Source organism: Artemia franciscana, chromosome 14 (assembly GCF_032884065.1).
Source record: "Artemia franciscana chromosome 14, ASM3288406v1, whole genome shotgun sequence".
Lineage (NCBI taxonomy): Eukaryota > Metazoa > Arthropoda > Branchiopoda > Anostraca > Artemiidae > Artemia > Artemia franciscana.
This window is the reverse complement of record NC_088876.1, coordinates 23125410-23147014: the sequence shown is the minus strand read 5'-3', so window position 1 is coordinate 23147014 and position 21605 is coordinate 23125410. Positions and strand designations below refer to the sequence as shown.

General features: G+C 33.8%; 1 protein-coding gene across 1 annotated transcript in view; it reads left to right on the top strand.

The window, feature by feature from the left end:
• The window catches only part of LOC136035472 (sodium/myo-inositol cotransporter-like), a 38721-nt gene extending 20083 nt beyond the window's left edge, over nt 1-18638 (top strand). Inside the window, exons 6-8 of the mRNA XM_065717287.1 lie at nt 6009-6224; nt 15644-15752; nt 16300-18638. Of these exons, the coding sequence (XP_065573359.1) occupies nt 6009-6224; nt 15644-15752; nt 16300-16634 (660 nt within the window). The 3' untranslated portion in view covers nt 16635-18638. The remainder of the gene's footprint in view (nt 1-6008; nt 6225-15643; nt 15753-16299) is intronic.
• The last annotated feature ends 2967 nt before the right edge of the window (nt 18639-21605 follow it).

Sequence of the window (21605 nt, the reverse complement as noted above, 5' to 3'; positions counted from 1 at the left end):
AAGGTCCTGTCAAGATTGTGGCCTCTATTAGGTTTTCCATTGTTTTTTTTTTTACGGCAAGTCGCGTGCCATTGCAAAGCTTTGGTGGGTTGATATTTCTTAAAAGTATTATTAGTACGCCTATTTTTAGTTGTAGCACGTGTGGTGGAAACCCTGAAGGATCTATGGAATTTAAAAATTCAGATGGATAATTAACCGCTTCATTTGGTTCCAAAACTGTGTCGACTGACTTGTAAAGGACTGCCTGGTCTCGAATCTTGTTCAAAACAAAATTGTTGATTTCGTGGACGTCTATATTTTTGTGTGCGAGAATCGCTCTTTCACTTAGCCATTTATTATTTTTATAATTTTTTAGAATATTCGGAAATACTTTTTCAATCAATTCATTTTTGGACGTCACTAAATTACAGAAATCAGCAGGTAGTTGTATACGTCCTGAAATTGAGTCTACTGTTTGACCAGAGTCATCGTTTTGCAATCGGACACGCATATTTGTAGTTAATTTTAATATTTTTACGTTTGCCTATAAATTAGAATTTTTCAGGCAAGCATTCATTTCGTCTGCAGGAGTTAAACTACGTAAAAATTGCGAATATACAACATTCTTGGCTTTCCCATTGTCTCTGCATATACAAAGCCGTATGTACTAATAATGACATCATATGCAAACGCTCTTTTTACAAACAAACAAACATGCATACATACAACTCGTTTTTATATAGATAGATAGATAGATAGATAGATAAAATACAAATTAACTGCGTAAAACTTGCGAATATACAACATTCTTCGCTGTCCAATTGTCGCTGCATATAAATAGATTGTCAGGTTTACCGACCCTCGAACATGCAACGTACAATTGTCAATGGTAAAAACAATCAGTATTAAGATCTATACCACATTTTTCTAATGATTGACCTTGAGCTTTGTTAATGGTGATTGCAAATGCTAATCGAATTGGGAATTGCAATCTTTCAAATTGAAAAGGCAGATCCGTTGGAATCTTGGGAATGCGAGGAATAAGAACAGCCTCACCCTCAAAAGGCCCTGTCAAGATTGTGGCCTCTATTAGGTTTTCCATTGTTTTTTTTTACGGCAGGTCGAGTGCCATAGCAAAGCTTTGGTGGGTTTATATTTCTTAAAAGTATTATTGGTAGGCCTATTTTTAGTTGTAGCACGTGTGGTGGAAATCCTGAGAATAATATCTCGAGGTAAAAACTGATCACCGACCATAACGATGGCCACTTCGTCGATAGTTGGAGCATTGTATCTACGCACATGTTGGCCAGGAGGCGTTTTGTCAGCGGAAATAACAATTTTATGCGTATAAGTAGGCATCAAATCGATGGCTGTTTTGAACAGACGCACTAAATTATTATTTTCGTGGAAAAGATGTTGTAATTGGGAAACGATTGTCCTTTCAATGTTGGGAGAAATTTCGCAATGTGCATTCAATTCAGAATTTCTATCACTGATGAAGTACAATTGTAAAAATTTATGATTCTCGCCTGAGAATGGTAGAAGAGACCCTGCTCTATGATAAATTTGCCCTTTTACTTTGAAAGTAGACATAAATTGATCTGGATTTTCAATTTGGGCTCCAAACGACGTCATTTGGAAACATGAGTTGTATTTTCTGATTCATTTATATTCCTTATGTCCCGGTGTCCCGGTCGTCATTTATATCCCCCTGTTTTATATCCCGCTTATTTTTCAGTTTTTTTCCTTTTTTTAGTTTTTTTTTTACTTTTTTAGTTCTTTTAGTTTTTACGTTTTTTAGTTTTTTTTAGTTTTTTAGATGAATTTTTTTTCAGTTTTTTACCTTTTTTTCTTTTTAGTTTTTATTGGTTTTTACCTTTTTTTAGCTTTTTATCTTTTTTATTTTTTTTATTTTTATTTTTAATTTTATTAGTATTCTTTTTCTCTTCTATTTTTCATTTTTCCTTTTTTTAGTTTTTTTTAGTTTTTAGTTTTTTAAGTTTTTTCCTTTTTTTAGTTTCTTTAGTTTTTTTAGTTTTTCGGCTTTTTTATTTTTTTATTAGTTTTTAGTTTTTTTTGTAGTTTTTGCCTTTTTTTAGTTTTTTCAGTTTTTTTTTTAGTTTTTAGTTTTTTACCTTTTTTAGCCTAACCAGGATTTGAACCTGGGACCTTCATTCTCCGTTCTGACACCCTCTCTCACCGAGTGACTACTCCAGCATGTTCATTTTGGTGTTTTAAATGGTATATTATTAACCAAATTAATGTGTTTTACAATATACTAAGCATCGTCATAACAAAAATGATGGCAACTAATTTCATGACGTCAGCCGAAACATGACGTCACCTGATCCACAGATCCACAGACAACTTATTTTTATATATATAGATATATATCATGAAAAGAGAAATCACCAATGCAACAGCAAAAAAAAAAAGAAAAAAAAAAGAAAAAAAAAAAAAAAAAAAAGAGAGACAGAAGGAGAAAAGGAAGACTGTTTTCCTAAATTAGTGATTAATATAGACCAGCACTTGAATGAGGCCTTAACCCTACTCATCCATACAATCACATAGGTCAAACAGCATAGCCATACACAATCAACCATAAAGAATAATCCATGGACAGGCAGTCATGTCGTCAATAAGTGTAAGTCGTCATTTACCAAACAATAGAAAAAATAATAAAGACAAATAATTCAGAGGCAACAACCCAACACAAGGTCACATCAGGAGAATACACTGGCCTATATAGGGTTTCGCCACTTTAAATTCTCTACCCAGCCAAGTGTTGTGGCTACCACAGAATATCCATGGCATCCCCGTGTCATGTATCACCCCCAAAATACATGCCTATGAAAGAAAAAAAAACAGCAAATGTAAAACAACCAAGTAACACCAAATCAAGCTTATCCTGTTAATATATCCCTCTTTTTAGTAACAATAGGTAAACTAAATATAATAAATTTTACCAAATCACAAATATTAACACATTGCAAAAAACCTGAATGAACTAAACAATTATAGAATTCATCTTTACCATGTGGCTAATTTTTAAAAAAATCTGCTCAATTAGAAACACAATTCAAAATAAATGGCGCTGCAACAACATTTCTCGAACCTCCGAAATTAGTTGAAAATTTCTTTAAGTATTTCTAGATAATTCTTTTAATATTTATTTAAAAGTTCGTTATAACGAAAACTAAATTTTTTAAATTGCCAAGTTAATTTATTTGCAGAGAAACCTCTTGATATCAATTTTGGCTTAAGATTTTACATCTATTTTTAAAATCAATATAATTACTACAAATCCTTGCATAACGAAGTAACTGTGAGAAAAACGCTGAATATGTGATATTTGAGTGTATATTACTTTCAGGGAATGGGAAACTAATCACTTCAAAATCAAAATCATCCGTTTTATTATACATTTTAAAACTTAATTTATTATTATCACAAATATTAATATTTAAATCTAAGAAATGATCTTCATGACCAGCGCCATGACTAGGTTCAAGAATAAGCTCTGATGGATATATATTTTTAGAAATATCAATGAAATCCTTACAATTTAAGACCAAAATATCATCTAAATATCTTTTATTATTTGACAAAACATGTTTTAAATTAATTGGATTATTCTTATCCATCATATATTTATATTCTAGTTGACTTAAAAACAAGTCAGCTATAAATGGGCTGGCATTCCCCCCCCCCATGGGAATTCCCACAATTTGCTTGTACAAATCACCGCCAAATCTTATATAAGTATTGTATAAAACTAATTCTAATAACTCAAAAATCATATCCAAGCTGTAACATCTCAAGTTAACTGTAGTATTAAAGCAATTCGTCCATATAGCTTTTTTATTATAAGTGTCTATTTTTAAGAACCTTTTACTAGATAAGAGGAAAGATTTCTTGATAACAGTTTTTAAATTATCAAACACTACATTAAGTGATAAATTAGTATACATTGTCGCAAAATCGAAAGACTCAATTCTTTTAGCTGAAACCATTGTTAAAGAATCTATCACCTGCAGTGAATTATTAACACTCCAATATGGATTAAAATTCGAAAATTTTTTAATACCAGAACAATAGGTTTTAAGTGTATTTACAATTTCCTTTAAAATTAAAGAGAGGTCAGTAGCAGCAATGCGGGTTGGACATTTAGCTGCTCCAGCAATAAACCGTGGTTTAGGGGGATTCTTATGAAATTTTACAGTCCAATATAGTAAAGGGAACTTTTTATCATTGTCATTTATTTTAATATTAAAATTTTTAAAAAGTATTTCTTCAGTCTTTTCAATTAAATTCTCGTCCTCTATATTTACCTTTTCGTAAAGATTAGTTGTGCATAACTCCCTTTTTAAGATATCACAATACAGCTTCTGACAAATTATGGCAAAATTATTATTAGCTTTATCCACTGGCACAATTACAAATTCATTCTTTAGATTAGCAATTGCTTGTTTAATCTTCGCATTATAAAATAATGATTTAGTGTTACTATTTTTTAAGTTAGAATATATTTTATTTCTTATTCTACTAATAATTAAATTCTTCCAACTCTGAAAACTCTCTTTATTTTTATTCTCTTTCTTACACCACTTATCAATAAATAAATCAAAATCATTTTCCAAGCCATCAAGAACACTCGATGGTTTCAGATGATGAGAAAGACGGAAATTATATATCTATATTATATATAATATAGATGAATTTTGACAATACGTATAATATCGATGAATTTTGGGAAAACCAAATTAAAGGTCTATAGCTTGAACTTTATAGATGTTGCTGCTATCATTCCGAGATATCATTCCGGTTGTCAGTTGCATAACCCCCAGGATTATCATAGGCATCACTATTGTCTAATGAAAAAAGAGAGTGGAACTATAAATTTCTGACTAATTTGCATCATATAGGCATGATTTTGATGGGGAAAGGCACTGGTCTGCCATTTCCCTTAGGTATCAGTCTGGTGCAATAAAAAGAGAACAAAATAGGAAAAGTCCCCAGAAAGGGAGGGAAGAAGGCATAAAAAGGATTTAAAAGTATTTGGGAGGTCGTAGGAAGGGGTGCAAAAGAGGAGTGCAACTATGAATTCCATGGATAACATGGACCTTCTCGGAATCGCTTTCAAGTTTCTTGGTTCTGCCTTCGGGTCTGGCTCCGTTATTCAAATTGAATTTAAAAACAAGTGTCTCTAAAGGAACTCCAGAGGGAAAAAGCTTCAGATGTACGCCTTGTTAACAATTCTCAATCGCAAGGGGTGAAATAGCATTATGCAATTTTTTTTTTATAATCTTTATTGACAAATGGGTCACAAAAAACAAATAAACAAAAACTTAACATGGAAATATCCATATAATACTAACGAAACAAAACTAAACACTAGCTTTAAATATCAAAACAGATCCCGACGTATATTAGCGCGTTTGGGATGATCCCAAAAAAGGACCCTTAAAGTACTAATACACTTCCTCGGGGAAAAATCTCTGATTCCTTCTCCTCCCCCACCCCAACTAAACAATTAATAAACCACTTCTAAAGATAATATATTTTTATAGGGTGAATAATGATTGGGATACCCGTCTTTGACCTACAACCTATGAACTTATTTGTCATTGTTCAACCTTATCCGGTCAACCTCTTTAATGGGACTTGTGAAATTTTTTTTATTTTGATTTACCCTCTAGATGTTTCGGCCACCTCCTCCCCCTATATTTGAGAATACCGTTTTTGGTAATTTCACCAAAACATTCCTTTTTTGATATTTCCATTAATAAAATTGAAAAAAAACCTAAAAAACAAGCTGCCTTCCCTAGATTAAAAAAAAAAAAAGATTTTGTATGTCCCTACTTTCTCTTAAACTGAGGCAATTGGAGGTTCACCAGAAATCCCAGTAACTCTCTTATGATTTTTGTATTGATTTGCTTTACTAAAAATTGTGTGTTTAAACATGCCTTACTTTCTTGATATCCAATAATATTCTAGTGCTCGATGTCACATTTAATGGTTAATTTTAGGGTGCATTCTGGGGACTAATGACAGGACTAGTCCTTGGCTGTCTTCGTATGATACTAGATTTCACATTCAGAGAACCACGTTGCTATGAGGAAGATACACGTCCTTGGATCGTACGAGGGATCCACTACACATACTTTGCTGTATTCCTGTTTTGGGTCACTGGAATAATTGCTGTAGTAGTATCTTTGCTATCTAAGGATAAGGATCGCTGGAGAGTAAGTTGAAGTACATTTAAATCTTGTTTAATACATATTTAATGATAAATTTTAATTGTAATTAAAAAGAAACGTTTAGATTGGTGTGCTAAATGTATCCAAAAATATCCAAGTTAAGTTGCACACCTCTAAATATAAAATCAAATGTTTGTCTTTCGTTTAGTCTCTTTTTACTCTGAAATAAGCAGCTGAACAAAACTAGCTAAAACCATAAAAATTTTGAAGTCCTTGTAATCGTGGAACCCTGAGAATTTGCTTACAGCATAGAAACAAAAATAATCCCTAAGAAAATTTCAGAATTTACTTGGACAGATTGTTCTGTTGGAATAAAGTCATTCTGCAGCAAATGATGACCGAAGGCCCAAGCCCTGACCGAGCGAAGCCAATACATCAAACAGTTCGTGGTAACGAACTGTAGCAAGGAGCGACCCGGCTCAATAGTAAACGAAACTATAAAAACGATGTATTTCTAGAAGATACATCAAAAGAATCGGATTTTCATGCTGATTTTAAATATTTAAGTTTCATCAAATTTAGTCTTTGTCATCAAAGGTTACGAGCCTGAGAAAATTTGCCTTATTTTGGAAAATAGGGGAAAAAACCCCTAAACTCATAGAATCTTAAATCACACCATCGCATTCAGCGTTTTAGAGAACCCTAGTGTAAAAATTTCAAGCTCCTATCTACAAAAATGTGGAATTTCGTATTTTTTGCCAGAAGACAGATCAGGGGTGCGTGTTTGTTTTTATTTTTTATTTTTTTTTATTATTATTTTTTTTTTTCTCCAGGGGTCATCGTATCGACCAAGTGGTCCTAAAATGTCGCAAGAGGTCTTATTCTAATGGAATTGAAAAGTTCTAGTGACATTTTTAAGTGACAAAAAAAATCAGGGGGCACCTAGGCCCCCTCCCACGCTCATTGTTTTCCTGAAGTCAATGGATCAAAGTTTTGAGATAGCCATTTTGTTCAACATAGTCAAAACCATAAAAACTATGTCTTTGGGGATGACTTACTCCCCCACGGTCCCCGGCAGAGGGGCTGCAAGTTACAAACTTTGACCAGTGTTTACATACAGTAATGGTTATTGGGAAGTGTACAGACGTTTTCAGGGGATTTTTTTTGGTTTGGGGGGGGGGGGGTTGAGGGGAGAGGCCTATGTGGGAGGATCTTTTCTTGGAGTAGTATTTCATGGGGGAAGAGAAATTCAATTGAAAGGGCGCAGGATTTTCTAGCATTACTATAAAAAATGAAAATATAAACATGAAAAAGTTTTTTCAATTGAAAGTAAGGAGTAGCATTAAAACTTAAAACGAACAGAGATCATTGCGCATATGAGGGGTTCTTCTCCTCCTAAATACATCGCTCTTTGTGCTAAAGTATTTTTAGTAATTTCAACTATTTATTCTACGGCCTTTCTGATTCAGGGGTGATTCTTGAAGAATTGGGACAAAACTTAAGCTTTAGTGTAAAGAGTGAGGTATTAACGAGGGGACAAACCCCTTCATATAATTAATAAAAATATAAGAATATAGAAGTTCCTTACGTAAGTTAATTCTTAAGTTGCGTATATTTCTTAGTAATGAAAACGCTCGTTAAAAATTAAAAGTTCCATTTGCCTTTTTAAGTAACCGAAAAACTGGAGGGCAACTAGGCCTCCTGTCCCGCCCCTTATTGCTCAAAATCGTCTGATCAAAACTAAGAGAAAGCCATTTAGCCAAAAAGAAGAATTAATCTGTAAATTTCATTTTAATAATTTATGTGCGGAGAGCCAAAATCAAACATGCATTAATTCAAAACGTTCAGAAATTAAATTAAAAAAAAAACTACCTTTTTTTAACTGAAAGTAAGGAGCGACATTGAAACTTAAAACGAACAGAAATTACTCTGTGTATGAAAGGGGCTGTTCCCTTCTCAACGCCCCGCTCTTTACGCTAAAGTTTTTTACTGTTTAATAAAGTAGAATTGAGAGAAAGAGTCTGCCCTCGTAATATCTCGTAATATCTACGAGGGATGAAGGTCCCAACGTGTTATTATACGAAGGCTGAAGAACAGAGCTTGTGATTGAAATGGTCGACGTGAGGCAATGAAAAGTAACTGCTGAAGGCCCGAACCTGTTCATGACGGTTGAAGCTGCAGACCGTTTTTTGGGTTTGGGGGGGGGGGGTTGAGGGGAGAGGCCTATGTGGGAGAATCTTTCATTGGAGTAATATGTCACGGGGGAAGAGAAATTCAATTGAAAGGGCGCAGGATTTTCTAGCATTACTATAAAAAAACAATGAAAAAATAAACATGAAAAAGTTTTTTCAATTGAAAGTAAGGAGTAGCATTAAAACTTAAAACGAACAGAGATTATTGTGCATATGAGGGGTTCTTCTCCTCCTAAATACCTCGCTCTTTGTGCTAAAGTATTTTTAGTAATTTCAACTATTTATTCTATGGCCTTTCTGATTGAGGGGTGATTCTTGAAGAATTGGGATAAAACTTAAGCTTTAGTGTAAAGAGTGAGGTATTAATGTGGGGACAAACCCCCTCATATAAATAATAAAAATATAAGAATATAGAAGTTTCTTACGTAAGTTAATTCTTAAGTTGCGTATGTTTCTTAGTAATAAAAACGCTCGTTAAAAATTAAAAGTTTTATTTGCCTTTTTAAGTAACCGAAAAATTGGAGGGCAACTAGGCCTCCTGTCCCGCCCCTTATTTCTCAAAATCGTCTGATCAAAACTAAGAGAAAGCCATTTAGCCAAAGAAAGAATTAATCTGTAAATTTCATTTTAATAATTTATGTGCGGAGAGCCAAAATCAAACATGCATTAATTCAAAACGTTCAGAAATTAAATTTAAAAAAAAACTACATTTTTTTAACTGAAAGTAAGGAGCGACATTGAAACTTAAAACGAACAGAAATTACTCTGTGTATGAAAGGGGCTGTTCCCTTCTCAACGCCCCGCTCTTTACGCTAAAGTTTGACTCTTTCTCTCAATTCTACTTTATTAAACAGTAAAAAACTTTAGCGTAAAGAGCGGGGCGTTGAGAAGGGAACAGCCCCTTTCATATAAGGAGTAATTTCTGTTCGTTTTAATGTCGTACTTTCAGTTAAAAAAACTAGTTCTTTTTATTTAATATCTATGAGGGATGAAGGTCCCAACGTGTTATTATACGAAGGCTGGAGAACAGAGCTTGTGATTGAAATGGTCGACGTGAGGCAATGAAAAGTAACTGCTGAAGGCCCGAACCTGTACATGAAGGTTGAAGCTGTAGACCGTAGTATTCCGTAGACCGTAGTTTTGCGCTTCAGATGTACTCTTCATTCTATATAGAGGACAGTTTAATGTGAATGTGATGGCCTATTTGGTCTCTTTGCTAGTTTTCGTCGTAATTGGCTTTCAATTTTATTTTTTCACTTTCTAGCTTTTATTATTGGATTTTCGTTATCAAAGTTGGTTTTCCTTTTTGTTCAGTTTATTTTATAGAACTGAAGACGGATTAGCCAATAAATATTGCCTAACCAGCCAATAATAAATAAATAAATTTTGTCGAGAGTCAGCAATTATAATATCTATGTTTTTGATTGATCTCAAGGGTTGTGGAAAGGTTCCTGGGTTTCTCAGTGGAATCTGGCTTCATTCCCCCAACAGGACTTTTAGGTTCAGAAAATGCAAGCTTGTTGAAATATTTCAAGCTTCAGTGCAGGCTGAGGTATAACACTCGACACTTTTTTCTTGAGAGACTTGAAGTGATAACCATTAGAAATTTAGAGTTGTTCGAATTCTTTCCCGTACTAATGAGTATCAGAATGTAAACTAAAGTTAAAGTTTCGGTTGCCTCAAATCCCAACTCTTGTAGCTTCTTACCTATAAGAGATTCAAGGAACTCCGTACTTCAACTCTCACAGCCTAGATATTTCTTAGAATACACGGAAGATCTGCTTTGCCTATTGTATAATAAACATGAGACTTAAAATTCCACTCTAATTGGGTCTATTAAACTCCACCCGACAAAGTTCGGGGTTGAAGTCATCCCGCTCTGGTTGAAGAAACTGCTCCACGCTTCTAGGAAACTGGAAGTTCTGCTATCGTAGCTTATGTCTTGGCTGGCCTTTTTTGCACCTCCCCTCGGAGTGTTTCTCATATAAGAATTTTGGTTGAATTTCTGATCTGAGTAGTAAGTGAAAAAGAGATATCCGCCTCACACCCTTCAGAAGGTCAGCCATGAGTTGACATATTGGCTCCCACTAAATTGTTTGAGCTCTCCGACTGATCTTGTTGTTGTTGGTGTAATTGAATGGAGCTTCCAGAATTCCTTCTCTATACTCCAGGATCCTTTTTCTGTTTTTTCATAAACCTAGAAAAACCAAAAAAAAACGAAACAATTCTAGATGAGTTTTACGTTGACCCACCATCTTCACAATCATGCTTCGTCGTACTGATTGATCTACAACACACAAACTAAAAATTAGTCTAATACCCTGTCAAAAATCATAAATATCAACTATTTCAATTATAAATACAAAATTTGTAATAGTCGAAAATTCAGAAAGTGTACAAAACCTAAAATATTACAATTATCAAAATCATTGCACTTCCTACATAAAGAGGGATGTCCTGCCGTCCTTCCTAATAGTGTGAGCTAAATACATGTTATGCCTGTTGATAAAGCTAATATTGTGAAATCTCTTCGACCGTTAAAGTCGAAGTCTTGCGACCTTGATGGTATTTGTGCCGCTCATCTTGATCCGAGGTCAGTCCACTCCTGTCGCATCTTCAGTTATTATTTCAGAGGTGCCTTTCAAGGTCTATTGTTCCTGATTCATTTTTATGTGGAGGTTTTACTACTATATTAAAGAAAGGAAAAGATCTAAATTCGTGTAATTCGTACAGTCCAATTACCGTCGCCTGTACTCTAAGTAAATTATTTGAGTATGTTCTACTCCCACATATCGATGAATTTGTTAATTATGTGGCTAACCAGTTCGGCTTCCGGTCAGGTCTGAGCTGTCAACATGCTCATCGTGTTTTAGCGCAGCTTATTAAGGAAGCCACTCGGAATAGCTATAGTCTTTATTGTTGCACCCTTGATATATCTAGAGCATTCGATAGTGTTTGCCATGTTGAGGCTTGGTATGCTCTTAGTCAGCTTGGTGTGAATACGTCTGTGATTCTGGTTTTCAAGTTTTGGTATTCAAATTCTTATTTAAGATTAAAGTCAGGAAATGGTGATTTTTTCGGACATATACCAGTCAAGTGTGGAGTGAGACAGGGAGGAGTTCTCTCTCCTCATACTTTTAATGCTTCTATTGAAAATGTTTTGTCTGGTATACGTAGTTCTTGTTTTACAGGATTCACAGATGTATCATACTTAGTTTATGCTGACGACTTGCTTCTTATTGGCCGAACTGAGGCCCATTTAGCGCGTTCTGTCCGATCCGTTGCTGATGCATTTGCAAGAATTGGATTATTGCTAAATGTAGATAAATGTGAATTTCTTATATTTAATGGGGTTAGCTCGTCTCATCCTTTGGATTGCATTTCTTTTTCCGTACCACAAGTTACTTCTTTTCGATGGCTTGGGATTTCTGTTTGCAATTCTTTAAGTTCTTTTCGTTTTCAGATGATTCGGGATATTCAATTTAAGCTTAAACTGGGGTATTCTAAAATTGTTGGAAATCGTGGACATTTCCGGCGACAAGCACTTACAAAGCTGTACTCAAGTTTCCGCGACCATTCTGTGTTATTTTTTGCTGTTTTTTTTTATGCTTTCGAATAAAGGTGACGTAAAGAGGGTCAAGCCGGATTACTATCGGTATTTAAAGTTCCTACTTTATTTACCACGATCATTTCGGAACCGAAGGTTAATTAGCAACGGATATTGTTCTTCCAGTGGAAAAACAAAGTTCAAATTTAATTGATCAAGCGCCAATCTGTCTTGGTCCTAACAATCATTTTATCCGCCTCTTTTGCTAAATTATTATATTTTTTTCTTGTATTTGTGTTATTTGTTTTTGTGGTTTTTTTTGTGTTCTTTGTGTTATTTGTAGTTATTTGTTTTTCTCCTTGTACTCCACTTTTTCCCTTTTGTAAGTGGGTAAGAAATAAATTATTATTATTATTATTATTATTATTATTATTATTATTATTATTATTATTATTATTAGGAAATTCCTCATTGTAGTGGCATCAAAAAATTACAAAAAAAAACCAACAATCAATACACTTTCATCATATATATATAAAAAAAAAATACCAAATTTGAAATATAATCGAATTCAACAGACTGACAACTTGCTTTCATTACAAACATATATAAAAACAAGTGGTAATTCCAATACCAACAAAAAATTAAATTAAAACTTAAATATATACCCCCGGCAAATAATAAGTAAACTATATTATATATATTTTGACTATTCAATCATAAAAAAATAAAATAAGACAATATCCAATAAATCATTCTTAATTACACAATTTTATATTTATAATTTTAATTTACAATTATTTAACAGGGGAGGAAGAACCGGACAATTTTTACAATACAATTCATGTAGCGTTATACACCCACATATACTACACTATTCATTATTTTACAAAACACCTATTAGGCCAGTATCCTTTACATATTGTCTTAAATACTTAAGTGTCTCTTTTTGTTTATTCTTTGCAACCTTTCCTAACAGTTCTTTTATTCTGAACTGAATACCTCTCTTTTCTACTTGTTCCTTTAATCGTGACCTAGGAGTTTCATACTTTTTGCATTCCATAATTATATTTTGTAAATTTTCCTCCACTCCACAGACATTGCAGTCAGATGAGTCTGTCATCTGTCATATTCCATCTTTTCAGCATCTTTTTCGTCTTTGCATGCCCAGTCCTCATTCTGAATATTGTGTCTGCAACTTGTTTTCTGGATGCTTCATTTCATGATTAATGTATCTGTATTCAGTGATTTCTTGGTACATGTTCAGTGATCTTTTCCTGAATTCTTCCAGTTCAACTTCTTTTAGTTTCTCAACTATCTTTATTGCAGCTTGGATATGAGGTAAATGTGTATTTTCCATTGTTTCTTTCTTAGTAGCATCCTTAGCCATTTGGTCCGCTCTTTCATTTCCTGATACACCTACATGGGCTGGGATCCCTATCAATGAGACACAGCTTCCTGTCTCCTCAATCATTCTTATATTTTGGACAATATCCCTTGCCATTGTTGGGGGTTGCTCGTGGGCTACTTTGAGGTACTTTAGGCAAGATAAGGAGTCTGTACATACTAGATTTTTCCTTCTTTTTCCTCTCTGACTATTTCTTTTATTGCTGTATCAATAGCAAATAGCTCGGCCATATAAATACTTGTGTGGTCTGATAGTCTCTGCTGGGTTCCTTGTTTTTTATAATCATCCCATATACCACAGCCTGTGCGACTTCCTATTTTGGACCCATCTGTAAAAAAATTCCTGTAGTCTCTCTAGTTTTCCAGTTTACTCAGTACAAATTGCAGCAGAGACTGCTCAGACATTCCTAATTTTTGCTATTTCTTCGTGGATTTTCCATGAAATATTTCTTTCTAGTCCCTCAATCTTTTGTCATGTCAGTTGGAATTGTGAGAGGTGACATGTTTGTTGGAAAGTCCTTCAGAAGTTTCACTAGAGATGGGGTGTTGTGAATTTCAAATCTGTATTCCATGAGGTATGTGTCCATTAGGATCTCATTTTTGATAATGTCTTCTTGTTCAGTTCCACTCTTAATAAATATTTTGCCATAAGTATTTTTCTTCTTGTGGGTAGTAACTGATCTTGTCTTATTATCCGACATTGAGAATCCCCTGGTGAAAAACCAAAACTCTGGGCTCCAACAAATTAAAGTAATTATCCTCAACTAATGACTTAACCGGTGTTTAGTACCTGGAGATGTCATAGATCATTTGTCCCTTATTTTACTCTATATTTTAATAGTATGACTTTAGGAAGTATTTCATATTTAATGTAGCGTATTTCATGGGTTAGCCTGTAAGCGTTATAGTTCCAATTTTTTTGCTGGGTGATATTTACTTTTCTGTGTACATGATGTAGCCTACTTGCGTTGGTATTTTCTATTTTTTAATAATGCATCTTGTTTGAAAGTATTCGTTTCATTTCATTTTATTGTAGAACTGTTTTTCATTCATTTATTTGTGTAATTGATGTAATTTTGTGTAACACATTGTCACTATTATAATCACGAACCTTGTGGCCTGCCTCTGGACGTATCTAAATTCCATTTAAGACTTATTCACTTATTTGCTTATTTACTTGAAGTAGTACTACCTTTGCTACTTTATATTTTTGTCGTTGCAGTTTTTTCTTGCTTGTAGTTTTGTTATGTATTTCTTCAATATTGACATGCTCATGACAGCTCCAGCTATTTTAGTTAATAACTAGCTGTTGGGGTGGCCCTTCGCGCCACCCCAACACCTAGTTGGTGGGGGCGCTTCGCGCCCCCCAAGCCCCCCGAGCGCGTAAGTCGTTACGCGCCATTGTAGTTGTGTCCCTGTGTCCCACCTGTGAATATATATATATATATATATATATATATATATATATATATATATATATATATATATATATATATATATATATATATATATATATATATATATATATATATATATATATTTAACTACGTAAAACTTGCGAATATACAACATTCTTCGCTGTCCCATTGTCTGTGCATATAAATAGATTGTCAGGTTTACCGACTCTTGGACATGCAGCATGTAATTGTCCATGGGAAAAACAATTCGTATTCAGAACTATACCTCATTATTCTAATGATTGCCCTTGAGCTTTGTTGATGGTGATTGCTAATCGAACATTCCCTGTATCCTGGTCGTCATTTATACATCCCCCCTGTGCCCCCCCGGCGTCCCAGTTGTAGTTGTGTCCCTGTATCCCGGTCGTTATTTGTGTCCCGGTGTCCCAGTCTGTAATTTCTCTTTGAGTCTCTCGGTCGTCATTTATATTCTCTGTGTCCCGGTCGTCATTTGTGTCCCGGTGTCCCGGTCTGTAATTTCGTCAGTCGACAAACATGACGTGAGTCGACAAACAACTTCATGACGGTATAATGCTCAATCCTTATAATGACGTCAGTCGACACACAAACATGACGTCAGTCAACACACAAACAAACAAATTATTTTTATATATAGATCATATTATATTCTATTCTGTTAAATTGAAGTCAGACTTATAGCTGCGTAAACAGTAGCAACAAATTCCAAGAAAGTTTAAAGTGGAATAATCTTTTGTCTTATAGTCTCCGTAATAGCAGTTTTTCTTCTTTTTTTTACGGAGCTATATTGAAATACAAGATAAAATAATTTTAAAGTGAAATAACTATCCGCTGTTATTTTGTCTTTGATAGAACGACTTATAAGTGCGAATTATTTTTCAGACTGTACGAACAACCTTTTGGTCTATTTATGATGAAAGTCAGCGACCGGATGAAAATGAAGAAGTTACTGAAAAGCTCAGAGAAATTGAAGTTAAAGAAGCCGAAAACTGTAAGCCTCTCGCATTTTTTTTTTTTTCGTATAACTGCACCTGCTGCCGTGATCAATAGGAAGTATTTTGTCAACAAATCTGGGTCTTGAGCAATCAAATTTTTTTTAAGTCGTGCATAAGGATCTGCAGAAGAGGGCTCGTGCACAAGGGGGTAGGGGCTCTTTTCGCATGGTACTGTCCTGAAATATCATGTTTTATACATTTTAACTATTTGTTTTTCCTGTAATTCTGTATAATCTGCCTATTTTTGAATTTTTTTTTTCTAGCACGTTTCTCTTGCCCACTCCAAAATAAATTTCTATGTACATGCTGAAGACACTAAAAGACCGTTTTCTTTTGTTAGCAATTTCGGAATATTTTAATTAAAGCAGGAACGCACTTGGAGGGGGGGGGGGGTTTCTGACCCTTCTTGCTCCTCCAAATAAATCCCTGCGCAATTGTCTGCATCAAGGTAATCCTTTCTGCTTAGAAATAAGATTAATTGACTCCTGTGAATTTATGATTTATTCTTTACTTTACTCTCCTTTATTTTATATTTTTTTTCAGCTCTTGTAAGATTGGAAGAAGATAAGCCATCTATCCTGCAGCACGTTAACAATTGGCTTTTTGGAACAGATGACGCTAAAGAACGAAGAGAACAGCAAGGTTCACGGAATCCGGTATTGCTTCAGAGAAACCAACAGAGCACATGGGAAAAAGTTGTACTTAACTTAAATTTAGTGTTGGTTATGTGTTTAGCAATAGGATTTTATGTGTATTTCTGTATAAACCCGTTTACAGAAGATGAAATTGAAGAAATGCAGCGAATGGCTTACTTACGGGTTTCTAACCTCTCAACTATTAATAATCTGCCCGCTAACTTATCAGATATAAATTCATAAGGGCAGTCAGCTCCAAAATGGACAATTACCAAAGGTGAAATCATATTTGTCCTATAAATTTGTCATATATTTGACTAAATATTTGTCATATTCCAGTACTACTAGTGGATTACTCTGGAGAAATAGTGAAGTCAAAGAATTTGGGGGGGGGGTGGATTCTTGACCCTCTCCCATCCCCTTCCGTTTTGGAAAAAATCGGGGTAAGTTTTAAATGATAAATTGAAAATTTAATATTAATTAGATTTTGAAAAATACTTTTTGCCCCTTTCCCTATATTTCGTGAATTGACATCGCTGTGCTCAAAATCCCCATTTCAGCAACACCATAAGGCATACGAAAATCTTTTTAAGAAAATTTTATGTATCAATGTAAATACGGGAAGAAAATACATTAACAAGAGAAATTGTTTTAAGATGCAGCCTCGTCTTTGATTAAATGGCTGTGCGGAAGTGAATAAAAAATAAAAAAGGTCATATTTTAACTTTTCGACAAGCAAAGTCAATTTTAGGTTTGTTCTTATTTAAAACAAATATAAAAAATCGGCATGTTAAGCTATTTTGGATGTTTCAATTCTTTTTTTTTTCAGGAGAATCCTTTACTGTAAACTTGAAAGTTCGAATATATCTTCTTTTTGTTTGCTTTAGGATATGTGTGAAAATACAGTTTTAACATTATTGATAAAAAAATGACTCCTAAATATTTAAGCCCATACTTTATAAAATCAGTTACCCTTTTTCTGAAACCAAATCTTGGCGATTCAGCTGCCTGTGATCATTAATTTCTGTAATAAATAAGGCTAGTAGCTACCTGTAAAAATTAGTGACCTTTGATAGTTGCAGATTTAAGCTAATAGTAACAAGTTTCAATAATGCCGATAATGATATTTATTGACAATATCTAAAATGAGCTATAATTTCAATTAATATTGATTTCAGTTCCATAAAATGACTTTAATTACTATAATTTCAATCATAACAGTTCAATAATCACTTAATAATTGGACATTTTAGTAAATAAAAACAACTCCAATAATAACAATAATAGCAGTAATTGATAATTAGATGATTTATAATTATAATTTCAACTGTATATTTTAAATTCAATAATAAATTCAATTCAATAATTGCAATTAATAATATTTTCAGCAATCACCATTCAATAATAGCTTTGACGGTTGTACATTTCTGGTTATTTTTTTCTTAAAGTGATACCTCATAATTAAGTTAAATTGATTTTTGAATAAACAAATATAGAATCCTGATGCTCTGATTCATAAAAAAACAACAAAAATATTTATTTCAAAATACCACACTATCAATGACATAAGAGAAAAACAAAAAAGTCTAGAATTCTTCAGAGCAAACAAGGTAATCTCAACTTTTTTCCTGACAGGAAATAGCTCATATTCAGCCTCAAAATGAGACAATATGATTTTTTGCATAAAAGCACTACATATTAGGCTAGGAGAAATATGTAGCGTTGAAAAAAGTTGAATTGAGATATTCAAATATAGATTATGTAAGGAATTGTCTTAATCTGATATCGCCAATCGCCAAATCGCCAATATCCCTATACTTCTATTTATATGTAAAATACAGTGCTTGGCTGCAATAAGTTTCTCCTAACGACGACATCATGAACTGGCTCATTAAAAGGAATGGCTAGACAGGCTGTTTCAGCATCGACTTTGGATCTTTATAATATGCAGTTCTTTAACTAAATTACTTGTATCGATTGTTTCAATCTGTTTCTTTCCATCTCTTTTAGGGTATAGCTAAGGGTGTTTTTTTAGATGACTACTTTTTCTTCTTAAAATTTATTTTTATTTTTTGCTAAAATTTATTTTTATATATTGGTTGCTATAACAAATAAAGGAAGCGCTTCCTTAATTTTAAAAGGAAGAAAATGACGAAACTGGATTCATGACCATTTGATTTAACTTTTAAACTGTCATTTATTTTTATAAACGTAACTAAATATGATGATTCTGGTTAATGACAAATTTCGTTAAAAAGAATCTATAGGATTATTTATCGATAATTTATCGAAAAAAATAATTATAGAATTTATAGAGAGAATTCTAAAAATCTCAAATCTAGGAAAAGACTACAGAGCTCATTCCCCCCTGTATATGATTTTTCCTTACCGCCTAGATTTTTATTCCTCAGGATCTTCATATTCTTCATCTTTGATACCTATCAAGCTTACAAACCAAGGGTGACTGAGCTATTTTTGAACTTGTTTCCGATAAAAATTGTTTATGCTCCATTCTCTTATGGCAGACAGGTGCTCCATTCTCCATTCTTTATGCTAGATAATTTCTGACAATTTCCAGACATTTAAGATGTCCACTGTCAATAAATGAACACCTTATACTTAGTAGTCCCCCCTCCCCTTCTGTCCCAAAAGAAATAGAATCTGTAATTTGAAGGTGTTTAAGCATTCTCGCAACAGATAGGGATTATCAGGTATTAATAATAGAAATGGGTACCCCTCCTCCAAACAAAATATTTCTCTGCTATATAATCAGTAATCAACAAGCATTGACATTCTCTGACACCCATGAAATACACAATTACACTACATTTAGCATAGCCTAGATTATAAAAAGTGTTCTTTTGAATTCTGAATTTCGAGGCCGTTTGTCATAGAATTTTTTTAAACACCTAGATGTTTTTCCAGAATATTTTAATGAGGGATGGGGTCAAATGTATTAAAAAGTGTTGAACGCCTAATTTACAAATTTTCCTCCTTCTCTGTGTGTACAAGTTTATCCTCAGGTATCATTTTGAACATGACTGAAGTGTACAATTTCTAGAAGTGTAATTTTAGTGTTATATACATGTTTAGTGTGTGCTTTTTGATAGTTTAGAGTAGATAATTGCTTCTTGGATAAAAATTTTAAATATTCAACCAAACTCATGTTATAGACTAAAAAAACAGAATGGAACAAAGAATAATATAAACCTTCTTCACTATAGCCTCTCGCATTCATTGTAAGGGCACAATCAATCTTCACCTCCATCAGTTTTCACCTTACTAAGCTTATAATGACGTTTAAAAATAAGTAAGTATCGTCTCTGCCACATTGGTGACATTGCCCTTCTTTGTTATATACAGTCTCTGATATTTACTATCGAAGAATACTCGAAACCAGAACGTATTTTGTGGCCAGTCGTCACAAAATACGATTATTTACCTAACACTGAAATTTGAAAATACACCAGTCGGTTCACATTCTCTTTAAATCAGAAGGCTGCTTAAGGCAGAAATGTGTATTCTTTTATCAGTGGTCTAGTTAGGGGAGGGGACGAAGATTGATGCCTGTCCCCAGGTGTTGACTCTGAAAGGGCGCCAAACTGAGATGTTGCCTTCGGCGATGCTATGACCTTCTGGTAGAGTGCTTTTAGGAGAGGGGAGGGGGCACATTGTTCCTAGGCGCTGCAAAATCTAGACACCTCTCTGCCTTTTCAGGCCAATTCACATGCATGCTTAGCTAAACATCAGTGACTCGGAGTAATCATTATAAATCAATGATAATTAGCTTTTTCCTTGATAAGCAGCCTGATTTGTCTATAGCGACAGTGGCTATTTTAGATCTGGTTAAGCACTCATGTGACTGACATCTTAGATATCAATCTTCAAAGTTCGGAGGCCAAAGCTTAAAACCATATTAAATAGGGTACATGAGACTTGTCTGTTTCTCTGTTAAATAGAATATATATAATCCAGGTTTTTTTCTACAATTTAAAATTAATAAAGAACCGCTAATACCGTCCATAATTCTACATTTATTCTTTTATTTTCAATGGTTTTATCTTTTTATTCTTTTTGTATATCGTTTAATACATTCGATTATGTGGTTTTGCTTATTTAATACAGTATATATAATCAGTATATTAAGGAAACAGATTCGATGGTAATATCTACTAAAGCAAACCACTATATAAGTGCTGTCATCTTTTGTTTTTCCAACTCTTTTTTTATATTTTTTGGGCAATAAATGCATGTATAAAAAAAAATCAAAATTTGAGAAGCAAGTTCTGGGTAAGGTAATTCTGTGTTGCTTTTAACTGCTTACAATTTATTAGTACTCTACCTGACCCACTACAATGTATGCACAGCTATGCAACTGGTTAATCACTGTAAGGTAAAGGTAAAGGGTAAAGGTAAAGGATACGGCATTAGACTTTACAGTCCGTACCGGCCGTGCTGATCTCCGTTTCTTGGCCCTTCAGCCAGGAAGTGCAATGGGGGGGTTGGGGGCCAGCCATCCTGTGCTTTCGCACACCCTTCCTGTTTACCTTCCCCAGATTTCTCCAGGTACCCATTTAGAGCTGGGTTGACTCTGGCTAAGCTTACAGAGTCACGCCACTGACCCCCGTCCCAAACTGAAGAATTTGGTACAATGGGATTCGAACCCGCGTCCTCTCAGACAAGGGATCCCGAATCCAGCGCACCAACCCACTCGGCCAGGACGGATCACTGTAAGGTAGAGCTTTGGGTTTTATTTACAATAGTAAAAAGACATTTTATTTGTTTGTCCTACTTATCTGTGGGAGGATCAAATATACATAACAACAAAATATTGTGCATGAAAAACGTTACAGCAGCCCCTGAGTCAGAGCTTTATCTCTTGAGTTATTAACCAGTTTTGCTATACCACCTTTAGACATAGTTTTGACACATAGTTTTAATCACATTTCATTGGTAAATCTCTTATTGCTGGAAGTATAAAAACAAATCAACCACTTGTATTCCAACATAAATGATGTCAAAAGAGTACATCTGCAATATTAATACTTAATATGTAATACTAAGTATTACATATTGTAATACATATTGTAATACAATATTGTAATACTAAGTTGTAAGAGCTTACACTAGAATCCGTTGATAATTTTAAACAAGCAAAATTAGGCACTTTATGTATTATACGAGAAACACACTCGATAACTTTTATGCAAAAAT